The sequence below is a fragment of the Camelus bactrianus genome, chromosome 27 (genome assembly GCF_048773025.1).
Source record: "Camelus bactrianus isolate YW-2024 breed Bactrian camel chromosome 27, ASM4877302v1, whole genome shotgun sequence".
Taxonomy (NCBI): Eukaryota; Metazoa; Chordata; class Mammalia; order Artiodactyla; family Camelidae; genus Camelus; species Camelus bactrianus.
In genome coordinates this window covers 26,189,438-26,213,353 of record NC_133565.1, presented here as the reverse complement: position 1 = coordinate 26,213,353, position 23,916 = coordinate 26,189,438, and the positions used below count along the sequence as shown (strand labels likewise).

Below are 23,916 nucleotides of genomic sequence, written 5' to 3'. Positions count from 1 at the left end.
TTAACTTATCAGCCGTGTGCCAAACATTTATACCATGTAATGTGTGGCCTACAGGCACCACTTTTAAAATTTACTTGCATTCTTTGTTGATTAACTTGAGAGTTTTCCAGAAAACTTCAAAAACTTGTGATCTTCAGATAGGTTCCCACAGCCAGCGTTGTAAGTATCCAGAGATAAGACCAATTTTGCTATCATGTCCTTTACACTGTAGTTCTGAAGCTAACAAAGTCACAGAACCGTTGGAAGATATCAATTCAGAGCACATACTCAGCACATACAACACTGTTTAATGTGTGTATAAAAAGGGGTCGTATTTCTATTGAACAGCATTGTTCTAGAATGTAAGTGCAATGCACTGTGACTGTTTATTCACTTGGCCATAGAATCTTCTAACTGCCACATATTCTTTCTGCAAATTAACAGCTCTGTCAGCAGCAGTGTCTTTGATCTTGCACACTAGCCTGATGTAAGTAGCACTGTTAAGATTCTAGCTAGACGCTTGAGGTATGCATTTTCCTTGGAATTTGTACTCATATAGCATTATCATTCTTCTATGGAAAGAATACTTTTTTCCCCCCATTTTTTTTTTTGAGGAGGTACTGGGGATAGAACCTAGGACCTCATGCATGCTAAGCACATGCTCTTAGCTATGCTAAGCATAGCTCTCCTGAGCTATTACCCTCCCCTCAGAAAGAATACTTTTGATGATCCAACAACACAGGTTAGGATCTTTCTTTTGACAAGTGGCAGCACTTATCAAAAGTGAACAGGAGAACAGATAGGAGGCAGAGCAACCGGGAGGGACAGTTTTGCAAAAGCCAAGCCAAAAACAAGTACCTCTGCCACGGGGATGGTGAAAAGAAGATGAACTAGAAGCATTTAGAAATAATAGGTAGGGGGACCAGCTGAACGTAGGGGCTAAAAATAAAAAATGTGAAGTCAGGGATATAATTTCCTGCACAAAGAAAACCCGAGTAGATGATAAGAATGTCGATTAAGGAAATACAGAAAGAAGAGCAGATTTAGGGATTCCAAGTGGGGACAAGAGGTTCAGTTTGAGAGTTTATCTTAGACGTGTTGAGTTTGAAGTGCCTGTGGAACGATCAGGTTGGAAATAATGGTGTAAAGCTCAACAGTGAGACAAAAGTTTGAGATGTACAGGTTAACAGGATAACAACTAAGGACAGCGAGAGGAGACGTCAACCAAGGGGGATGCCCAGAGGAATCAAAGGAGATGGAACTGCAGCCCAGAAGACTGCAGGAAGACAAAAAAGCATGTCACAGAAGCTGAATACAAGAATTTCAGGAAGGAAAGGGTGCTCATCAGTGAGATCAAGTTCAAAGAGGATGGAAAAGAAACCACTAACAGATGTGGTTAGAGTTCACTAGAATCAGCACTTAGGAGGGCACTCGTGATCTTTATAGGACCACAGTCTGCCAATGCCTGAAACTACTCTAACGAGGGACACAATCTTTCATTCTGCAATAAGAAACAAAAGGCTTAAAATTCAAGTACCTCCTCAAGTTAAAATAACAAACTCATTTTTTTTCTAAAGTTTAATGAATCACAGAATTTTAGAATTGGAAGGGTGCTTGCTGATCATCTACCTAATCCATCCCCCTCATTGTATGGTTGAGGAAAGTCCAGTACAGGGAAAGTTTCAAGGAAGAACCAGACCAGGCCCAGAGCTAATACGGAGTCCAGGCCACGGAGCAGACAAAGCCCCTACGTAAAGTCCCCTCTGCTTTAATCAAAATGGAAGTACATGTCCAGAATTAAACATACTATATTGAGAGTAGAGGCTTTATTTACAATGATACTTAAACAGGATTTAGCAAAAGATCCCCTTCCTCCTCATCAGCACTGACTGTACCTCATAAACAAAAAGAAATATCCTGGGGGCAGGAAGTGAACGCTCTCCTCAGATTTCTTCTCTAAATCCCAAATAAGTTCCCTGCTCCCAGCTCTTAGTAGGACAGTTGGTAGACATTTATTAGTAGCTGGGAGTCAAACTCCTGTATCCGAGGAATGTGTCCAGGGAAGACTTCAACACAGGCAGGGAAAACTTCAGGCTTTCACCTCACTCATGGCCTCCATAAGGCGAGCGCTGTTGGTGACTGCTGTTGTCAGAAAAATGAACCTGTACCCTAAGGAGTCAAAAGCACCACCATATGTGACTGAGAGCAGAACTAGGTCCCCAACATGAGCCATGTCAAGCCTCTCCAGTTCCACTGCCTTAGCTGGGTCAGAGTACCAGTTTACAGACACAGAGACATCAGTGCCATGCTCTTGGGCACAGCAACTTGCCATGCAAGCTTGTTGGAACCGGGCTCCCTGCTATTCAGCCCACAGCAAATGGCAGCAAGTGGTACCCAGAGCCCAGTAAAAAAGGCTTCCTGAGTGCTGCCCTCAGGATCCCATGGAGGCTGGTTCTCACCTTTCTCTCTGCCCAGGAATCGGAGGGCTGAGATCTCCGAGAACGTGCAGCCACCCAAGAACACCACCAAGATGAGGCGCAGGGACTCGCTGGAAGCCTTGTCTTCCTTGGTCATGTCTGCGAATATCAGACCAGACTCAGCTTTTCACCCAGCTCACTTGCTCGCTCGCTCACTCTACTGGGTGATGCATCCAGCCCTCCTCTCAGTCCACCCAGCCCGCCTCCACCCTCTGCCGGTCAAGGCCACTCACCTGTGAATGCCAACTCACTGCAGTTGAGCAGCCGCACCACTTCATCCAGGCCCTGCCAGCTTCGCCGCTCCAGCACCTGGGAAGGCACAAGTGCTAGGTTCAAGTCGAGTAGCAGTCAGACTGCCAGGGTTCTTGCCAGTCACTAGGGTAGTTAAAAACTAGGCCAGGCCAGGGACTAAGAGAAAGCAGAGAGCATGAAATATGAATGGGAGCAAGTCACCTGTTCTCACCTGCTCAATGATTCGGCAGCTCAGGGGCACATAAGCCCCACTGAACACATATGCCATGTCGCGTGGCACTTTCAGATCATACTCGCCATCCACACGTGGGATCTAGAGGGTAAAAGGGACTGCATGAGGCAAGTGACAACTCAACCCTCTAGGCCTTTACAGGGTCAGAGAAAAGTGGCATATCCCTAAGAACAGTTCATACTTCAACTAAAGGGAGAACCAGCAATTACCTCTGGAAAAAAAAAAAAAAGAATCCGTAACTGAAGATGAAAGCTGTTCAGTACCTGCTGATTCTCTTGAATGAGTTCCCATGCTCCCTAAGAAGGGCAAGAGGGAAGGCTGCCCCTTTCTGACCCCTCAGTGACATGGGATGGGTCTGTCACTGAAGCAGCACTTAGCATATTCTGTGACATTGGCAGCTGCTTGTTACATGTTTATTAAATGAATGAATCTTTGTGTTATTCTTGTTATTAAATTAAGCTCATGCTATAATGCTACTAAATGAAAGGATCTTTATAAAAACAAAATGACAGAGAAGATTTTGTGGATTCAAAGTACTCCACAGAGGACTGAACCTGTCACCTCCCCTACCCACCCCTGTTCTACATACCAGATTCAGCTTCTTGCTGATGGCACGAAAATTGCTCCTCTTGGCCAAAGAACTGAAGGCATCAGTAATCTTTCCTGGGAAAGAAATCAGTGTTGAGTTTCATCTAAGGTTTATGGATTAATGATGCTGCCACAGGCTATACCATCCAGAAAATAAGAGGACCACCTCTTCTCAAATAGCAAGACCTATCACATTTGAAGATCCCCCTCAAAGCTAGTCACCTCTAGTTCCCTGGAATTGATGAAGACATTCACCACTCTTGCCACTCACAGTCTTCCCTCTCCTACAGGGTACCAGCTGTCTACTAAATGCAATCTACAGGGTGACCCTAGTTTACTGGTTAAGTGTATGACCTTTGGAGTCAAACCAACTTGGGTTCAAATCTGACTTACTGAGGAACCTCGAACAAGTCCCTTAACCTCTCTAAGTCTCAGTTTCCTCATCTGTAAAATGGAGATAATAAAACTTACCATATAGAAACTCTATGAGGATTAAATGAGGAACTGTATCTAAAGGGCTTAGCACATCAGTGTTCACTAACCGGCAAGTGCTCTTACTAGCAGAAGTAGTGGCAGTGAGGACAGTTAACAGTAAGGAATCACTTCCTCCCCCAACCCCCAGCTCATTCTTTCCCTCTCAGGGTGCTCTGCCTGTTGAGAAGAGGCAACAACAGCTGAGGAGGGGAAACAGGTTACCTGGGCTCCTGCTCACCTGCAGCCTTGTCCGTTACCAGCTTGCTCACTTTACTCTCTACAGCTGTGAGGGTGTCCCCCGGGGCCTGCTCTGTTAGGAGCCCAGCTCGCCGCAGATTGGAGAAGGTGAGCAGGTGCTCAGGGCCATAGCTCTGAAGAAAATGCAATGCAGCTCTCTACCGAGCGTCTGCCAGGGGTCTAGCACTGTTAGCTGACACGAGGTGAAGGATTATGCAGTCTGTGCCCTGAGGAGCTCACTCTTGTTTGTGGGAAAGATTTTCATGCCAGAAATAACCAAACACCAAAGAAGAATAAAAGCAGCACGAAACAATGAAAGAACTCAGAAAGCTATGGATGTAAGGATGGTGGGGAAGGCTTCACAGATGAGGCAGGACTTGAGGAAGACCTGGAAGGAAAGCTGTATCACTGCCTCTCAAGGTGCTAAAGGGAGGGAGAGTCCAGGGGTAAGAACTCACCACTGGGTCCAATAGCTGAACTGTACAAACTCCCCCTGCACTGGCCACATGAGAGGCGAGCAGAGTGATACAACAGCAGTGGGAAGGGTCTCTGTGTGCTGAGGGGTGACTATCCCCACAACCTCTGAGAGGGAGGCCACATGGGAACAGGGTGGTGATGTGGGCAAGAACGGGACCATTTCTTTTGCCTCTTTCAAAAATGTCCAATGACCTCCCTCCACCAAGTTCCCTCAAGAATGCATTCTCCTGACCTTACCTGCAGATACTGGGTTTTCAGGGATCGGTAATCCTTGGGGATCAAACCTGAGGAAAATCAAGGTTCATGACAACAGGTTCATGAGCCAGTTGAGGTGTCCTAAAGTGTATAGCCAAACCAACCAACCAGCAAACCCTCCTCCCCCCACCAAAACAAAAAACCAACAAAAAAAACCCAAAACCCTAATCAGAAGGAAGGCATCAGTAAATGATGTTAACCTTACATCCTATGCAGTTGACTCTAAATTGACTCCTAAATTTAAGTTTGCTTATTAAAAACTTTATAAAGCCTGGATCTGAGAGTTCCAAGGAAGAGCCCTGAGGAAGGAACACTGAAACGAATGCGAATCCAATCCGTAGTGGGAGGTGCGGTGGGATGCAGCAGAAGGGAGGAGGAGGGCCTTCCTGGGCTTTTCTTCCAGGCTATGGGCCAGTTCTCCTGGGAACTGCTTTACAGCTACGGAGCAATAGGAAAGGTGTTTAAATGAGTTCCCAAAGTGCCGTCTTAGACATTTTTCTCCATAGAGGTAAGAAGAAATGGGCTTCCAACTACACTAAAGGGAATCCAGAATAAGCAGACTACTTCTCTGGGTAGGAACAACCTTAAAGAATGTTCACTAATTGGAAGACTTCAACAGTCAAAACAAGTTGCCATGAAAGGTTGGGCAGTCCAGGCTTTTAAAATGTTTATGAAATTGATTTTTCTTGGACTGTGTCCTTATTATGAAATCTTATTGAGGATAGGAGGCCAGATGGAATGATGAGAGAATTGCTGCCCAGCTCTACCCCTTTGCAGTCCTATGGTGGGACAGGCCTTGTTCTAGGGGCCTGGATATGGTCCTGCTTAGGGCTGGGACAATAAATTACTCTATGACCTGTTTCACCCAAAACAAAAACTGCTTTATTTTACAGGGGAAAGAATCCACAAGATTACACAGAAACATTCTGTCTGCTAAGATAGTTCTCTCTCATTCAAAATGATTTATTCCATTCCTAAGGTCTAGCTTTTCAATCTGGCATCTTTTGTCCCTGGGACTCACCATTCTCAGTGATGGACAAAAGGCACATGAGGCGAAGGCTTTCTATAGGTGACACCTGCACAGGAAGAAAGAGGCAAGGAGAATTCAAGTGTCATAACGCATTCTTCTCCCCTCTTCCTTCTGCTTGAGCCCCACCTCTAAATGCCATTCCCACCACATCCCCGCATCCTTCACCCTCCCCACCCCACTTCACCTGCCGGTCTATGTGCTCTTCAATGTAGTTGGTGCTTTCCCGGATGTTGAAGCCCTCCAGTAGCGCTGTGAGTAATCAGAGGACAGCCTGTTACTGGGGGAGCAGCTCAGCTGTTGCCGTCTATGCTAATGGGCATCTGTCTCCCCATCTCTTTCTCCATCCTTGGGGTGGGTTAAGGGGCCCCCAGGACTTCTAGCAGGAACCAGCATTCCACACAGCCAGCATCAGCTGGAAAGAGCCAGAGAGCATCTTTTCAGGGTGGGCTGGGTCTGGGAGCCAGGGAAGCAGAGCATGAGAAGTAGCCAAGTTACCATGCTCAGTCTTGATGAGCTCCTGGAAGTCCTGCTTGGTTTTCTTCTTCATGATGGATTCACAGGCCCCAATATCTGCAGAGAGGATGGAAGGGGAGCTGACATAGTCCTGGTTCAAGAAGGATGTCTCTTTATTGTCCAGAAGAATAAAAACCTCTTAAGGCAAAATGCAAAAGCACTTCTTCCCACTTTAGACCAAATAAAAGCATTATCTGCCAGATGACGGGGACCTCCTCCTGGGGGCAAATCTCTCAGCATTCCCTCACCCTGCCCTCAAGCTGAAACCTACGGAGGCTCAGCAGGCGGTGCTCCTGTTTCAGTCCCTTGAGCTCCTGTGACACGAAGTTCTTCATCTGCTTGATGTCCATGCCTCTCCGGCGCTGTGGGGACGTCCCATGAGTTCAACCTCTCTGCCCTCAGATGTGAGCAACCACTACCCTCCCTCAGTGCCCACCCACTCTAGTATCAGAAGGGGAGCCACTGAGGAAGCAGACAGAGAACTGGGCGGGGAGCCTCACGTCATACTGGGCCTGCAAGTTCCGGGCCTTCTGGCTCAAGAAGCCAAAGACATTGGAGAAATGCTCATTACGAATCTCATTAAACACCTGTGAGGGGAACAAGACAGGAAGAACTTACTGTACAGAACCTCACCTTGTTCCTTCCTACCTCATCAGTGTCATGACAGCACAGGAAGAGTGCTCAGCTGTTCCAGCAAAAGTACCAAGACATCTGCACTGGTATCAATACATATATGTCAAATCCCTGCTACGTGCTCTGGGGTAAACTCTAAGTGGTGGGGCATCCCTCTCTCTGGGGGACTCAGCCTCCACTCCCAGCACCGGGACCCACAGCCTCATGGAAGCAGTGGCCCCGGGTAAATCCACTTCTGGGACCTAAGCACTCACCTTGTCCTCGGCATTGAGTAGCACCTTCAGGCTCTTGTCAGAGGATGTGACTTCTGGGCCAAAGTCAACACTCCCTTTGAAAGCACGAGGGGACAGCTATGAGGATCTCTGATGAGGCCTTCCTTCTCCTCCCTTTCTTGAACTGCCATTAAAGGCCCCCCAAACTATTTGGAAGCCCTGCCAAATAGTCAGAGTCTGGGTCTCTCCCACAAGCCCCGCCCCACCGCGGGAGGCTCCAGGAGCTGAGGACACCTCCATCCCGCCGAGATGCCACTTACCACATTTGATACGGAAGGTGTCATCCACCAGGCCCTCGTAAACCACCTGGGAGCAAAGTGCCGTCACGAAGTCCATGTCTGAAAGCGAGATCCCTGACCATGAGGGTCCTCCCTGACGCAGCCTCTTACCCAGTTTGCTCAGTATCAGCTCAAGTGCCTTCCAAGGGGCCCAAGGGCCCATGATCCCAATTAACACTGGCATTTACAGCCCCAACTTGAGGATCCTAACTGTGTTACCATGTTTTCCACATTCTCATGTCTTCTAGGTCCACGGATGAGAGGAGTGCTGAGCATAGTTTACCTCTGTCCAGGAGAAAGATATGTCCAATTTCTGGCCTTCGGCCCTTGGTTTCACCATCCTCCTCCTCCTCCAGGTTCCTCCACAATTCATGTGACATCTGCCAGGACCCAAGAAATTCTCAATCTTATGTCCAGGTCCGTACTGCAGCCCCACTCCTACAGAACCCAACCTCTTTGATACCTCATGTGACACTTCTCCTTGATCCCAAGAGGGAAGCTAATTATTAACAATATTACCTACTCGACACCCATCTGTGTCCATCCCTCCCCATCCTCCCCCACACCAGTGAAGAAATATCTCTGCCCCTAAAGATTTAGGAATGCTGCCCAGAGGACCTTGGCTCTTGCCATTCTGTTAGCCACACAAGCTCTCTCTGAGGCCTATTCTGGAGCAATAAAAGCAAAGTAAAGAATATACCTCACATCACAGGTGCCCATGAACAACCTCAGTGGGTAGACAGCAGGTGAAATAGGGACTATCAGGACAACAAAACTGCTCACCTTGGCACACCTGCCAATTCCATAGCAGTAAGGAAAAGGTCCATAGAGAGTGCTGAGGAGGTGCAAGGCCTGTGCCACAGTGTTGATCCAGCGCTGATCTCCTTCCTGCAGGGACCACATGGGCCACAAAGATATGGATCAGCCCGACAGATCCATCTGGAAAGTGGCTAGGCCTAGAAGCCCTGGAGCAGAAAGGCAGGGTCTGGGCAATGCTTGAAAGAGCTCATTTTCATTGATCCCAAAGGAAGCCCCATGGACATCAACCAGTAACATTCAATCTCCAAATCACGATCACTCATAATAAATTACATGAGTTGGACGAAGGTTAAATCCACATTTCTAGCCCACGGGACCCCATGTTTGTCCCCACCCCTCGATGCCAAGACCCAAGGGCCCTGCATTTACCAGAAAGTAGTCCCTGAAAAATTCTGGGAGTTCCATGCTCAACAGATCCACATCAAGAGGCAGCAAAGAGAAGGCCCATTCGTCACAGCTCACATCTGTGGGTACAGAGAGCATCAGCCTCCCTGCAGAAGGCACGTAGCTCCACATTAAGAAGGATGGTCCACGGGGGAGGTATAGCTCAAGTGGTAGAGTTCCTGCTTAGCATGCACAAGGTCCTGGGTTCAATCCCCAGTACCTCCACTAAAAATAATAAAACTTAATTGCCTATCCCCAAAATAAGAATTTTTTTTAATTTAAAAATGTATTAAAAAAAAAAAAGGATGGTCCACCACAGTCATGCAAAAATTCCTGAGTGCCTGCCACACGCCAGGTACTGCACTAAGCACAGGATGCTCAGAGATGAATAAGGTACAGTTTCTGCCCAGAAGGGGCCCACAGGCTGGTAAGGAAAGGAGACACGTACATAACAGCCTATAATACAATGTGATAAATGGTGTGTTTTCATTAGCGTGCTGGCAAAACATACATTCATTCACTATTCATTAAATACTGACTGAAAGCCACATATGTGCAAGCACCAGGCTAAACATTGGGGATGTGGTGGTGAAGAGGGACACACTCCTAACTTCTGGAGCCTCCAGTGTAGAAAGAGAGTTGAGCACCAGACAAACGTAATTAGTTTTGTGCTCCAAAGAAGTAAAACAGCAATCCATGGACACAAATATTTCAGGGATCTAACCTCAACTAGGGGTAGAGGAAAGACCTCCCTAAAAAAGTGACATTAGGCTTAGAATTTGAGTATGGTCTAGGTAGGCAAAAAGTTGTAGAGTGAGGAATATTCTAGGCAATAGGAACAGATGTGTGAAGTCCCCAGGGCTGTAGGGTAGTGAGTCGGGAGATAGGAGAGGCATGTGATGAGGCTAAAGGCCAGGAAGGGGCCAGACTGAAGAGGCGGAGGAGCCACGCTGAGGAGTCTGGGCTTTATTCAGAGCCACTGCAGGATTTCTAGCAGGGAGTACCATGACCAGGTTTGTGTTGCATGGAGGATGGAGTGAGGCAAACACAGAGAAAGAAGACACAATTTCTCCTGGTGGAAGTCTTGAAAGGTGAGAGGACAGCGGCTGGTAATTTCCAACTGGAACCCTGGCATCCCTTTCACGCTGTCTCACTAGTGTTCTAATTTGGGGTCTGACTTCCTATTCTCAGGACCCTCTCCTCCCGATAGGCCGACAGGAATGAGACATGGGAAAGGAGGAGATGGGAACAACCATTATGTCCTTCTTCCACATGCCCTCCCCCTTCCACTCACACTCATCTCCTCTCACCTCCATAGATGCCCTCTTCCTCAAGCACCATCTCACACGCATAAAACTGGAAGAGAAAGGGAAGCTGATTAGTAACCGTCTTCTCTGGTCTTTTCATTTCTTAGGAGTTCCTCTGTGGTCATTGCTGAGGACCACACTTGTTGAACCCAATGAAAAAGATTAGCAAACCCGGACTCTTAGATCTAGAAAGGACCACCGTTATCATCTAGCCTAATGCTTTGTTTCCTTTTCAGCCATTTTATTTAGTCATTAAGTTGATTGTATTTTTCTTCCTGAGAGACTGGAGAAGCTTTACAAAGGAGAAGGGACTTCAACTGTCATGGAAGGGTGAGTCCTGCAGGCAGAGATGGGAAGAAGGGCATGAGAGGTTCTAGAAAAAGAGGAGGAGGAGCAGGTGTAGGTAAAGCACAGTGCGTGAGAGAGGATGGAGGGACTTCTGGTTAGGACATGTCCATGGGACCTCTGGAGACACTGAGGGAGGTCTGGACATACAGTCTTGGGGGGGTCAATGGCACATATGATGCATTTAAAGTGGGTGGTTTGTCCAAAGACCACACAGAGAGAAGAGAGCTAAGGGTAGGACTCCAGGGAACCAAAACTAAAAGGGTGCACAGTCCAAGACCTGGCAGAGAAGACTGAGGAAGAATACATAGAGAGGTGGGACCAGAAGAAAACGGCACCTCTAAAGGCAGAGGAGGTCAGAGCTTCAAAGAAGAATGAGCAACAGTGTCCACTGACAGATAAGTTAAGGAGGATGAACATAAAATAGATATCACTGGATTTGACAACAGAGGCCTTAGGGGACTAGATGAAAAGATGGAGGTGGATGTGAGGAAGCAGAAGCAGTGACAGCAGATAATTCCGAACAGAAGCCTGGCCATGAAAGAAGGGAGAGTCCCTGATAGGGACAAGAGATGAAGGATGGAGAACTGTTTAGAAGAGACCGACATGGTTGAAGATATAAACAGTCTACCTGATGAAGCAAGAGAGTGGAGGAGGAAGGCAGAGATGGAGCCAAGAACACGGGTGAGCTGCTGATCTTAGATGGGACAAGGCCAGTGGCTCGTCCTCCTTTGAGATGGGTAGGAAAAGGATGAAACATTTGAAGGTAATAAGAAAGTTGAGGGCACTTCCGTCTAATAAGGATGATGACAATAATAACAGTGGGTGTGTAGGACGCATTTTACATGTACTAGGCATTGTTGTTAGTGTTTCAGAAGGATTACCTCTCTTGACGCTCAAAGCTCTATGAGATGTGGCAGATTAATGCTATGTGCTCCTTGTTTTATGGTTACACAGAAGAGTCCTAATTACCCCTCACTCATTTCTGTCAGTAAAACTGAAATTGAAGGGCCTACTTCTAATGCTAACTGATGGAATTCCAGAGCCTGGTTTGAAGACTGCCAATGTTCACAATTAACAAAAAGGGTCTCAGGAAGAGATAAAGATTTCCTCTTCCCTACAGCTAATGAGGGAGAGATCATCCTGTGATGGAAAATTAGGTCAAAGAATTTGACTAGATAGGGTGTTAGAAAGAGAAAATTCACTTAAAAATATCAATATCAATTTTGTTCTTCTGTGTGATATGGAGGTTTACAGGATTATTTGAAACTATTACCAACTTGTCCTATTCCCTATTTAAACAGATCTGTTCTTGGAAGTAAAATTTGAAAAAAAGGGTTTTGTGAGACTCCAAAAACTAGGAATTATTACTAAAGCTCCTTTAATAACATTCAAAAGCAACTTGTAATTCTGATTGGTTATTTGACTCAATAATTTCCTTGCCCTAACAACAATGTTATACTTGATATATTTGTATTCCTGAACAGGATAAATAGCTGAAAGATTGGGGAGGGTATAGCTCAGTGATGGGAGGGTATACCTTAGAGGGTATGCATGCATGAGGTCCTGGGTTCAATCTCCAGTATCTCCATTAAAATGAATAAACAAATCTAATTACTCTCCCCACAAAAAAAAAAAAGAAGAAGAAGAAGAAGAAGAAAGAAAGAAAGAAAAGAAACCAACACTAAATAAATAAATAGCTGTAAAATTGTGCTATCAATCTTCAAATGATCTTCAAAGGAAGGTCATTGGTTCTTTCCTTTTAGTCCTTTTATGTGATAAGAAAACAGTAGAAGCCTGTGATTCCACTAGACATCTCAACAGAAACTGAAAGTCATCTCATTTAAAAAAGATAAGCACTATTATCAACTCCATTTTATAGATGAGAAAACTAAGACACAGAACAGTTAAATAACTTTTCCAAGATCACACAGGTAATAGGTGCTAAAGCAAGGATTCACACTGAAACAGTTTGGCTTCAGCATCTTTAGTCTTACCTGCTGCTATTTTCTCTAGAATTTTCTTAGGAAAATAGCAAAGGAATAAATCCCTGTGCTTTCCAGTTTAATTTCTACCTGCTCTAGGTGTGGTATGCACTGCTTGGTATAGCTTTTATAGGTCTATGGCTTGGTACATCATTCCTCCCAATCAATGAGATTGAGGATGTACCTACGATGCACCCCACTGATGTGGGGATGAGAGGGGAGCTTGATGGAATCGAGAAACGGAGATACTCTGATAGATCACCAAACACTGCAGTTACTGAAGTAAAGACGGAAGAAACCTAGCCTGGCTATGCTAACTCACTGTGTGACTGTGGGCTTCAGTTTCCTAAGCTACTCGAAGTCAGGTACAGTAAAATGGTCTCTAAGTTTCCCTTCCTGTGCAAGAAAATGTTTTTCCAAAGTACACTGGTATAGTTCTAACAACCCAGGGAAAGCCCAGCCACATGCCTTAGAGGAGCATGGTGAGGGATGATTTATTATACTTATTATTAAAGGGATATAGGTAGAAAGTCATTGAAAAGCCATAACGTTGTGTACCATTACCATACAGGAATTTGTGTTAGAAGGTATACATAGTAGGTTCTACTTCAAAACTGTCAATCTTTTCATTTAAAGAAGTCTCCACTATGCATAAAAACAGATGAAAAACAGGTTTCTTCTGTATAGTACAGGGAACTCTATTAAATATCTTGTAATAACCTCTAATGAAAAAGAATATGAAGATGAATATATGTATCTATATGCATAACTGGAACACTATGCTGTACACCAGACATTGACACATTATAACTTGCTATACTTCAATTAGAGAAAAGAAGAGAAAAGAAAAGAAATCTATGTAGATGCCACCTCTCATAATCCCACAATCTTATCTAGGGAAGTTTGATGACAGACCCTCTGCTAAATGATCAGGACTACATTAAAGAAAAGACAATGACAGATATTTTGTTCAGTCACACATAATTTGCTTAGAGGGAGATACAGCTGTTGGCCCCTTCCCCTCCCCTTTCCCAGTTCCCAATTCTGTTCTATCTTACCCCATGCCCACCAGGATCCAAACTCACCTTCTGAGGGCTGAAGATCACTTTGTATTTACGAGTTCGGCCAGCCAATTTGTCAGCATTGACAAGACCTACAGACAGAAGGGATGCAACCTAGAATGCCATGGGCCACTTGTTAGACTAGGAGCAAGGAAGTGGAGAGCCTCTACAAGGGGGATGGCCAGCCCAAGCAAGTCTTTTCTCCTTAAAGGGTTCTTACGGCCAAGGCCCTTAGACCTTCCCATGCTTCCCCAGGTCTCAGTTACATGGAACAGCCCGGCACACTCACTAGCAATGTACCGCATATTCTTGATGCGAGGTCTGACCAAGAAGCACAATCTATGGGAGAGAAGGGAAAAAAAAAACCTCATGAAGAAAAATAATGAAGTTGGTAGAAACTGGAACAATGTCAACCCTTTCACCACTTGCTACAGTTCTCACCCCAGCCAAAGCCATGCCAGCTCTCTTGGCCGACCACATATCAACCATAGGAGACTCCCCTTGATAAGACAGGCATACTGGGGTGAGCTGGGGGCACTTGTTGGCCCTATGGTGGACCCAGGAGCTCCTGCTCTCAAATAAGTTACAGTCTATTGGGCAAAATAAGATGCACCTATGTATGGAGTAGATTAACAGTCAAGCGTTAAAAAACACATTACGAGAAAGTATATAAAATAATGCTTTTCAAACTGGGGTTCATGGATGTATTCTCTATGTATCTAGGAGAACTTTTTTCCTCCAAGGGAGGGTGTACATTACTTAGGTTGAGAAATATAAAAAATAAAAACAGAAAACAGACAACAGGCAGTATGTGACTGACTGTGCCAAGTGAACAGGACAAACACTAAACCCCATGCAAATCCAGAGGAGGAGAAAATCACCCTGGGATGGCAACTAAGAGCCACATGGAGGAGGGGAGCTGGGCTCTGAAGGCTGGGTATTTTTACAAGAGCAGTGAAGATAGGAAAGAATTTCAGGCAGGGTGGTCAGAGTGGCCAAAAGCATGGAGGTATGAGCACAGAACTGGAAGCACGTGAGAGCGCATACTGAGTCAAGCTCCAGGGCATCTCTGAGAGACCGGGCTGGAAAAGGGGTGTGAGGCCTCCCTGGAGACGGCCTGGGAATCTGTGGTGAGTGATGCGGACTTCACTCAGTAAGTAAAGGAAGCCTTGAAGGTTCTTGAGAGGGGCACAGTGAAAATATTTTTGAAAGATTAATCAATCTGGTTAAAGATGGTAGATTGGGTTAGAGAGAAGAGACAAGGGAGGGGGGAACTGCAGGAAGGGGGACAAATCAAGAGGCTAAAGCATAACTAATGGATGAAACTGTAGAAGTGCAGGGAGGTGAACCGTATCACAAATATCATGGTGCAGATCTTGGCCAAGGAGCCATGAAAGGCAAATGTGCAGGGACCTCCTCCAGCTTGGAGCTGAGACAGACCTTCCCAGATACTCACTGTTCACTGGAGCTGAGAGCTGGCTTGTTCTCCACTTTGTACAGTTTGTCTACTTCATGTTGCTACAGAGAGAATCCAACAAAACAATGGATATAAAAGTGCTTAGAAACCCAAAGTGTGATACAAAGACAGGGCTCTTCTCGAAGGGCTCCCTCCCATTTATGTTAATTCTAGGAACAAGGTATCTCCCTGATGACCATCCCACTGAACCTTCCTCAAAGTGCCAAAAGAGAAACCAAAAATAAAACAATTCAAAAAGAATACAAACAGCATTATCAATCCTGTTTTGTCCACTCAACTCAGCTACCTATATCTACCCTATAAGGGTAGTCACTGTTTAGTACCTCATACTGTTCACCAAAAGAAAAACTGCTTAATGAGGAAAGAGGGGCCTGAGCCCACCTGGGTAAAGGGGCAGGTACCTTTAGGATGGAGACATTGGCGATTCGATCCAAAGGGCTCATGAGATCTGCCTCAATGAACAAGTCCTTTTTTCCTGGAAGCTGAGACAGAGACAGTATCTTGGGTCACTCACAGGTCACACAAGCTCCCTTGGCTGAGAGCCCATCCAGCCATCCATAAAATGGAAGCACAGTCTCTGAGGTGGAAGGGCACTAGACCTCATCTACCCCAGCCCCTAATTTATGGTCTATATTCACAGCTGACATTTCTCTACATATTCACCTATTTTGTCTTCTCATTTTCTGCACCAGTGGAAAGATATTTCACCTTCTTTCTAAGGTTAAGTCTTTATCACTCAACCCTCCTGCTCGCTAGTGACCTTGTTGTCCTCCATCATTGCTGCTCTACTGCACTGCCTCCTCCACTCTGCCTCCTGATAACCCTGATCTCATGCTGAAGAAAGCCAAACAAAACAAATCCGTACCGTATATCCTGCAACCCCTCAACTAACTGCCAAATATCTCTTTAAATAACATTTATCTTCTAATTACAAAAATAACCTAAGTCCAAGGCAGAAAACATAGCCCAGGATGGTCCTCACCCACCCACCCCCTCTACCACCCCAAATCCCTGTCATCTGGTTCCCATTTCATCACTCCTGATGCTAATCTCTCATCTGTCCAGAGGAAGGAGAGGCCATACTGGGCAGCAGAGAGGGGGAAGTCATTCAAAGTTTCCTCTCATCTAGGCCTTGACAAATAGGTAGAGTGTTGGCAGTGATAAATTAAGATGGCAAACCAGCAAAGGCCAGGGAAAGCGAACAGGCTGAATGTGAGGGCAGAACAAGCAATTCTGTCTGGCTGATGGGTAAGGTACATGTAAGGCAGTGGTTCCCAACCAGGGATGATTTTGCCCCACAGGGGACATTTGACAATATTTGCAGAAATTTTTGGTTGTCAACCTGGGTGCAGGGGATGTTACCAGCATCTAGTGGGTAGAGGTTAGGGATGCTGCTAAACATCCTACAATGCACAGGACACACAACAAAGGATTTACCAGCCCAAAAAGTCAGGCCAAAATGCAACAGCACCCAGGTTGAGAAATCTTGATGTAGGGCAATGGTGGGAAACAAGATTGAAACATTTGACTAGAATTGGAGCATGCAGGGTTCCAAATGTCAAGTTGGGGAATTTGGATTTCATCTTCTACAGAACAAGGGAAAACAGAAAGCTTTTGTGCACTGAAGCATCCACTTAGCTGAGAATTTCAGTTAGGTAAATCCGGGAACTGAGGGTAAAATGGATTGGAGATATGAGAAACCAGAAGCAAGGAGTCCATTCATATGATTAATGCAACAGTCCATTCATGTGATTAAGCAGCCCAAGCATGGGGTAATAAATGAGGACCTGATAAGCTGGTGGTAATATGAACAAAAATAGGTTAAGAGATACATGGAACATGTAATAGAATTTTTTTTAGTGGTTCTAACTAGCATCTCTTTTCAACTCCTCAGACATTTGTTGAGTGTCTTTCATGTGCAAATCACTGTGCTACCATCCAGGACCTATTACAGAGAAATAAAATATGGTTTCACATCCCCTGAGGTTCTCCTAAGTCCCCATCTTCACCCCAGCCGCAACCCTACATTTCTATCTGCTGAATGTTACAAGCAGTACTTCCTACTAGCATCTTAACTTCACCCTATCCAAACCCAAACTAATCAACTTCCCTCACCAAACCCATTTCTCTTTCTAATTCTTTTTCTCACTTCCATTCAATGTTCATGCAACAAATATTTATTAAGCACATGCTAAGTGCCTGACTCTAAGCTGGGTACTCACTGGGTATACAATGTTGAACAAAACAGATATGTTCCGTGTCCTTAAGGACCTTCCAATCTAGTGGGGGAAATGGACATTAAACAAATGACTATATATGTAATCCTTACAATTGTGGTAACAGCACTGTTTTCCTATTAACCCAAGTTAAAAATCTCAAACTCAGCTTTGCTTCTCCCTTAATTTTTACAACCAATTAATAAATCTTTGAGTCTTCTTTCACCATGACTTAAAAATCCATCACTCCCTTTCATTTCCACTGCCACTAAGTTTGCATGGGCCTTTGTTATTACTTCAGTCTGATCTATGGTCTCCTAACTGGCCTTCTTGTTGCCCATTTACCCAACTCCATGACAGCTATTAGAATTATCTTCAAGTATTGTTTCATGCCACAGATGGAAGAAAAAATCTTCAGTGGCTGCCTAATGCCTACAGTGTAACTTCTAATCGTTCTCTTCCCTGTTCCACATGCCTTGTCCTTCCCTGTTCCTCAGCTCTGCTCCTACCAGTCCATCTGCCTGGAACATCCCCTCCCATCTCCAAGGAAAATATGGTTATCTTCAACTCCAGCTCCATAAAACTGCTAGATCACTCTAGCTAGAAATGATTGTTTCAGGCACCCTAGCTATCACTCCCTTACCACTTACTCATGACACCCTGTGTGGGGTACTTTGTGTTTCATACATCCCACTGGAGTGTAAAATCCCTAAGGACAAAGATGTCTTAACTATCTTTCCATCCCCAGTGATGCCTGGCACTAGTGGTGTCTCCCTTGCCTGTATGGAAAAAAAAAGGGAGGGGGTGATTTCCATTAATTCCCTGGTCAGGTTATCCCAGGCACCGGTTTTCCTCCAGCCACCGGTTTTTTTCCTTACTGCCACCGGTTTTCCTCCGGCTTCATTTTGGACCTGCCACAGAAGCTCCAAGGACAATACCAAGGGCCAAGAGCAAGATCAAGGGAACTCAGGAAGAAAGAACTATTCATCCAGAGAGTGCAAAACTGCTGATGCAGTGAAGGCCCCCGGCGTGGCGGGCACTGACCTGCTCCAGCAGATAGATGAGCTGGTCTCGAGCCAGCCTCTTGAGCATGGAGAAGTCAGGTAGCTCTGGGGCGTCCGGCCGATGGGGAAAAGCCATGGCAGCGGTCACCTCAGCCGCAGGGTGGAAGAAGTGGGGTGCCCTCCACTCTGAGAAGGCCAGCAGCGGCCCAGGGTAAGCGCAGGGTGGTTCTCCTTCAGGTCTGGCAGCTGACTTCGAAAGAGCCCCCGAAGGGGCCCTCGCTCCTCAGCCACACTCGAGGAATGAATGGCCACCTCTCAGTCAGGCAGCCGCAGCCTCAGGGGACCTCGCCTCAGGCCTGCAGCCTCCGTGCCCCGTCCTGCCCCTCCCGGTCCACTCGGCTTGTCAGCGGGATTCGGGTCTGCACCCGCAGAAAAACCCGCCTCCAGCCAAAGAGAAAGGCGACTTCCTAGACCTCCCGGAAGTCCGTTACGCTCGCCCAGCGCTTAGCGTAAGGGGAAAGGGACGGCGTCCTGGAAGGGACATTTCAGAACGAGCGGCAACGCGTCATCGTTCCAGTCCCATACCTGGATAGCGGCGAGCGTTCCTTTCAAAAGAGGATTATGTCTTTAACTTTGAAGGGTACGCCAGTTCTCCTCCTGCCTCACTCAAGCAAGCGTTGGGCACTTGCTCGATTTTCAGAACTTCCTGAAATGGACGAAACCACCTCGGAGTCCGGAGGGCACCGAGCACTGGGGATCTTGGCTGTCAATCAAATCTACTTCACAAATTTAGCCTCCAGCCAGGAACTCTAGGGCTTCCGAACTGCGGCCGAACCTCAGGCGAGACGCATGAAGATGCGGGGCCGGTGTGAGGGGAGAGAAGAGGAACGCCTTAGGAGCCAATGGACGCGCAGTCCCGCCAGCTGTTACCTTTGGATACCGGAATTTTCACTCATTAATGCCCTTAGTGGGAAAATGAATAAATAAACTGTGGCGTGTTCATACAGTAAAAATAACTGAATAGACGAAAGAAGCCAGACACGAGAGTGTCATGTATATGATGCCGTTTATAGCAGCTTCTTGAGCAAGAAAAACTTCAGAAAAGTGATTGACTTTGGGAATGAAAATTGGGAAGAAAATTAGTGAATTTTCAGGAGTGATGGTAATGATCTATATCTACCTTGTTGGGGAAAAGATCTTGTAAGAGATATTATAATGGACAGATCTGGCTGACATATCTGAACTCATTAATCAGTGGTAACATCACATCATCGTCTCCTGGTGAGATGCATAGGAAATACACAGCATCACCCATTGCCGAGAGCTAAACATGATCAAACCTCGAGATCTTGGATGGACCTGGAAATCGTCATTCTAAGCGAAGTAAGCCAGAAAGAGAAAGGAAAATACCATATGATATCACTCATACGTGGAATCAAAAAAAGAAAAGAAAGAAAGAAAGACAAATGAACTTATTTGCAAAACAGAAACAGACTCACAGACATAAAAAACAAATTTATGGTTACCAGTGGGGGAGGGGGTGGGAAGGGATAAATTGGGAGTTCAAGATTTGCAGATACTGACTACTATATATAAAATATGTATACAAGTTTCTTCTGTATAGTACAGGGAACTATATTTGATATATTGTTATAACCTGTAATGAAAGAGTATGAAAATGAATATATGTATGTATATGTATGACTGAAATGTGCTGTACACCAGAAATGGACACAACATTGTAAACTGACTATATTTCAATTAAAAAAAAAAACCTAACTACTAGTTCATAGGAAATACAGGGAATAGTTAGAATATGATAAAATACACCATGAATATATGTATGTTCATGTATAACTGGAAAATTGTGCTCTACACTGTAATTTGACACAACATTGTAAAATGACTATTACTCAATAAAAAAAGTTAAAAAAAAAAACTGTAAGGATAAAATCAACCATATCCAAAATGCAGAAAATTATATGGGTCAAATGATCTGTCAAATGACAAGGAGAAGAAAGTGGAAGGGTAAACCACTTTAGAATAAAAGAGACTTCTGGGCCATAATGACATGATGCATTGTCTGGATCCCAATTCAAAGAAATTAACCAGAATACTATGAGGATATTAGCTGATTAGCTGATATTAAAGAATTACTAAAAATTTCAAGGTGTAGTAATGGCTTATATGCCTATGTTAAAAAGCAGTCCTTATCTCTTTGAGACACATACTGAAGTACTTACCAGTTAAATAATATGATGTCTGGCTTTGCCTTACAATAAGCCAGGGGGAGATGTGGGGCAAGTATGCAGGATAATGAAAAAAGATGGGCCATTTGTTAAATGTTAAAGCTGGGTGATGGGTACACAGGGGTTCATTGCATTACAATATTCTACTTTTGAATGTTTGAAAATTTCTGTAATAGATTAAGCAAAAAACAAACAAAGCTCTTATGCTCACACTAGGGTTCAAGAGCTCATCTGGTATTTTTTACTAAGCTTCCCCCTACCCACCCCTCCTTAGCTTGAATCTCAGCTGCACAGAGAGGTAGAAGTGGCCCTTTGCAGATAAGTGACATATGTACCCTCAAGGGTGGAGGGACTTAAATCCCTTCTGTTATAGTTTGCAGCCTCTAGAGCTTGGCCCCAGGATTGCTGAGGTGCCCATTCCACCCAGTCACTTTCTCTCCAACTTGGGCACAGTCTTGTCCAATGTTGCCTTGTCATCTGTTGCGTCCTCCATCAGATGCTTCACCTGTGTCCCCAAAGTGCAGCTCCACCTCATCCAGTGTGGTGTCAAAGTCCTTCATCATGTCCTAAAACAGGACTGCCTGGGGACAGAGCACTATGGGGTCCTAAGACCCTGGCCCAGTGGAACACAGGCTGAATGATTCCCTCCCCCTTTCCAGCCTCCCAGCTTGGGCTGGGGCTGTGGGGGTGGGAGTGGGGACAGTTCCCCAGAACACCTCAGTGCTGGTGGATTAGGATCTGAGACACAGTGACAGGACAGGACAGAACAAGAACAGGTCGACCTACAGGAAGCTTAGGCCTTGCTGGCTGAGTTCTGGATGTGTAGGCTGGCAAATGTAAAATGCACAGCTTTCTGCCATTGTGGACCAGCTGATAGGTATCAAGTTCCCTATTCATTTCTTCATTCACCCAACCAATATTGAAATCTATGTTGAGAGCTGGAACTACAGCAATGAACACAGACAGGTCTCCTGCACTCATGGGATCTACCTTGTAATGCGGGAAAGGTGGGTGATGACAAATAATACAGTCGTAATATATTTCAAATACTGGGGAAAATTAAACAAGGTGTGGTGATAGAACATGAAGGGAGCTGGGTGATTAGGGAAGGCCTAAGAAAGCAACATTGACCTGAGACCTGAATGACAAGAACCGAGGAGCAAGCCAAGTGAAAATCTGGGGACAAAGAATTAGTAAATGCAAAAGCCTTAAAAGACCAGTATTTGCAAGAATGGAAAAAAAGATTTAAGCTTAGTGAGCATTAGAATGGTATGGGATGAGACAAATGGAAAACATATCCAAGCTTGCAATAAAAGCTTCTAATTTTCCATAGCCCCCTGGGGAAAGGGCACAATTTGCAGGAGTCATAAATGGAAGTTTAAACAAATAGCATCTTGCTCCTCCGAAATGCCTATAAGTTTCTAATGGCAAAATACCATTTTTTTAAAATCATAAAAATACTGATAAACGTTTGTTACATGATAGTGACAGAGCAGGGATAACAAGGTCCTATCTGTCCACTGCTGTTACCAGAATGTGGATTTTCTAACTTTGATTGGCATATGATAGGGCCTTGCCATTTTTACTGAACACTCAAGTTAACAGTAATCAGTGATGTTGCAATTGCTATTAATAGCATTTGAAATAGCAGTGAGATACATGAACAGACTGGGAATGACAGGGTTGGAATATCAATGTTTTCATTAAATATCCTTCATATATTCAAATTCTGAGCCATTTTTTGTTGGTAAATTGTTAAAGTGAGACATCGTTGAAAACTGTCATTGGACTCTTATGTTGCTTGCCATGTCTCATTCTATTGGTCCATTGATAATCGCTTTCCAGTGTTAAGTATTTCTAAAACAATCAGTAAATTAACAGAAATTATGCCAGGCAGTGCTAGATTTCTGGAATTTTAAAAGCCTTGAATTAAGAATCAGACCTGACACGACATTGTAAACTGACTATAACTCAATTAAAAAAAAAAAAAGAGAGAATCAGAACTGAGTTCAAGTCCCGCAGTCTCAGTGCTGTCACTCACTTGCAGCTGTGTGGTCTTGGGCATATCCAAAAACCTGAGACCAGCTCCTTATTTGTAAAAGGGGGCCTAGCAGCTGTTCTTGTGCAAATCACAATACCTTTGTAAAAATCTGATAAAAACTGTAAGATACTTAACCTTTTAGAAGTGGCTAGAGATTATGTTGAGAGCCCTTAAGTCTTTGCTTGTTTTGCATATTTTTCTTTTGTTTTGTCAAACCCCCATACCCCAATCTCTTTCAGAGCCCTAGCAACTAAAAGAGGAGCTACTTTTTTTAATGAAGTACTGGGGATTGAACCCAAGATCATGTGCATGCTAACTAAGCATGTGCTCTACCACTGAGCTATACCCACCTCCTCAGAGTAGCCACTTTAGATTGGGTGTTTAGGGAAGGCCTAATATCCAGTTTTTAGCTGTCAAAATCCATCACTGAGCCTGCTGTATAATATAGAACAGGGAATTATATTCAGTATCTTATAATAACCTATAATGGAAAAGAATCTGAAAAAGAATAGATTTATATATAACTGCATCATTTTGCTGTACACCTGAAACATTAAAAATCAACTCTACTTCAGCTTTTTTTTTTTAATAGAAAAAAAAATCCATCACTGAGTAGGACTGATCTGCACAGAGCTCTTTGTTGGGGGTTCCTCTAGCCCCATCTCTCTCCCAATATTTAGACAAGGGACCCTTTGCCTCTTCCCTTCCCTTCACAGGGAAACCCTCCCAAACCCAGAAAGCACCAATCAACACAGACTGCTACATTTTACTTTATTTCGCACATAATGAAATCAACCAATGGACTAAGCAGTTCCAGAACTGTTAAAAGAGTTCATTAATCAAAAAGTAAATGAGGTGAAAACGCAAATTTTTCATTTCCTCCCAAACATATACTGAAAGTATCACAAAAACTCCTAACAACACATGCAACACAACACAGGCTGGTTTCAACAAAGAGCCCAGGAAAGAAGGGTAAATCCTGAAGATCCACACAGGTCAGACTAGGAGCAGTGATCCAGGAGGCTGGAATCCACCCAGCCAGTCACTCACCCTTCTTCCATACATATCTGCTCTGTGAAGTTCTCTCCCCTTTGTCAGGTTCAGATCTAAGCAGCTTTCATCTCACATTCCAGGCTCATCATTTCCCCCCATTCCAAGGTGGATAATCCATCCACAGAAATCCAGGCAGATCCAAATACACTTGCTCAGCTGTGTTTCGAGAAGCATCACCACAAGCCAGGTTCCGCTCAAATTCTGTACAGGAAGTTCCCATTGCTGTCAAAGAACTCTCGCCCCCTTTGTACTACTTTGTTGCTAAAGTTCTGGTCATC

At 44.7% G+C, this 23,916-nt stretch overlaps 1 protein-coding gene across 1 annotated transcript; it reads right to left on the bottom strand.

Annotated features, from left to right (window-relative positions):
• Window positions 1–1,786: 1,786 nt before the first annotated feature.
• VPS33B (VPS33B late endosome and lysosome associated) lies at window positions 1,787–18,794 on the bottom strand. Its single transcript, XM_010955086.3, has 23 exons — window positions 18,336–18,794; window positions 15,477–15,557; window positions 15,055–15,116; window positions 13,888–13,937; window positions 13,623–13,690; window positions 10,211–10,256; window positions 8,886–8,980; window positions 8,481–8,585; window positions 7,981–8,077; window positions 7,680–7,757; window positions 7,402–7,475; window positions 7,015–7,101; window positions 6,786–6,876; window positions 6,497–6,571; window positions 6,186–6,250; window positions 5,993–6,047; window positions 4,954–5,000; window positions 4,241–4,373; window positions 3,530–3,603; window positions 2,920–3,021; window positions 2,690–2,765; window positions 2,439–2,555; window positions 1,787–2,148 (listed from the first exon to the last, which is right to left on the bottom strand). Exons 1-23 carry the CDS (start codon window positions 18,429–18,431, stop codon window positions 2,069–2,071), a joined length of 1,854 nt encoding a protein of 617 aa, XP_010953388.1. The 5' UTR covers window positions 18,432–18,794; the 3' UTR covers window positions 1,787–2,068.
• Window positions 18,795–23,916: the final 5,122 nt, after the last annotated feature.

What these genes read in the sequence shown, in the direction of transcription:
- VPS33B (XM_010955086.3), bottom strand. Translation starts at nt 18,431, where the DNA reads ATGGCTTTTCCCCATCGGCCGGACGCCCCAGAGCTACCTGACTTCTCC. An exon ending in GAATTGGCAGGTGTGCCAAG is followed by an intron (nt 8,078 to 8,480) that starts GTGAGCAGTTTT and finishes GGGTCCTGGCAG; the next exon opens with ATGTCACATGAATTGTGGAG. An exon ending in GGTAACGGACAAGGCTGCAG is followed by an intron (nt 3,604 to 4,240) that starts GTGAGCAGGAGC and finishes TTTCTTTCCCAG; the next exon opens with GAAAGATTACTGATGCCTTC.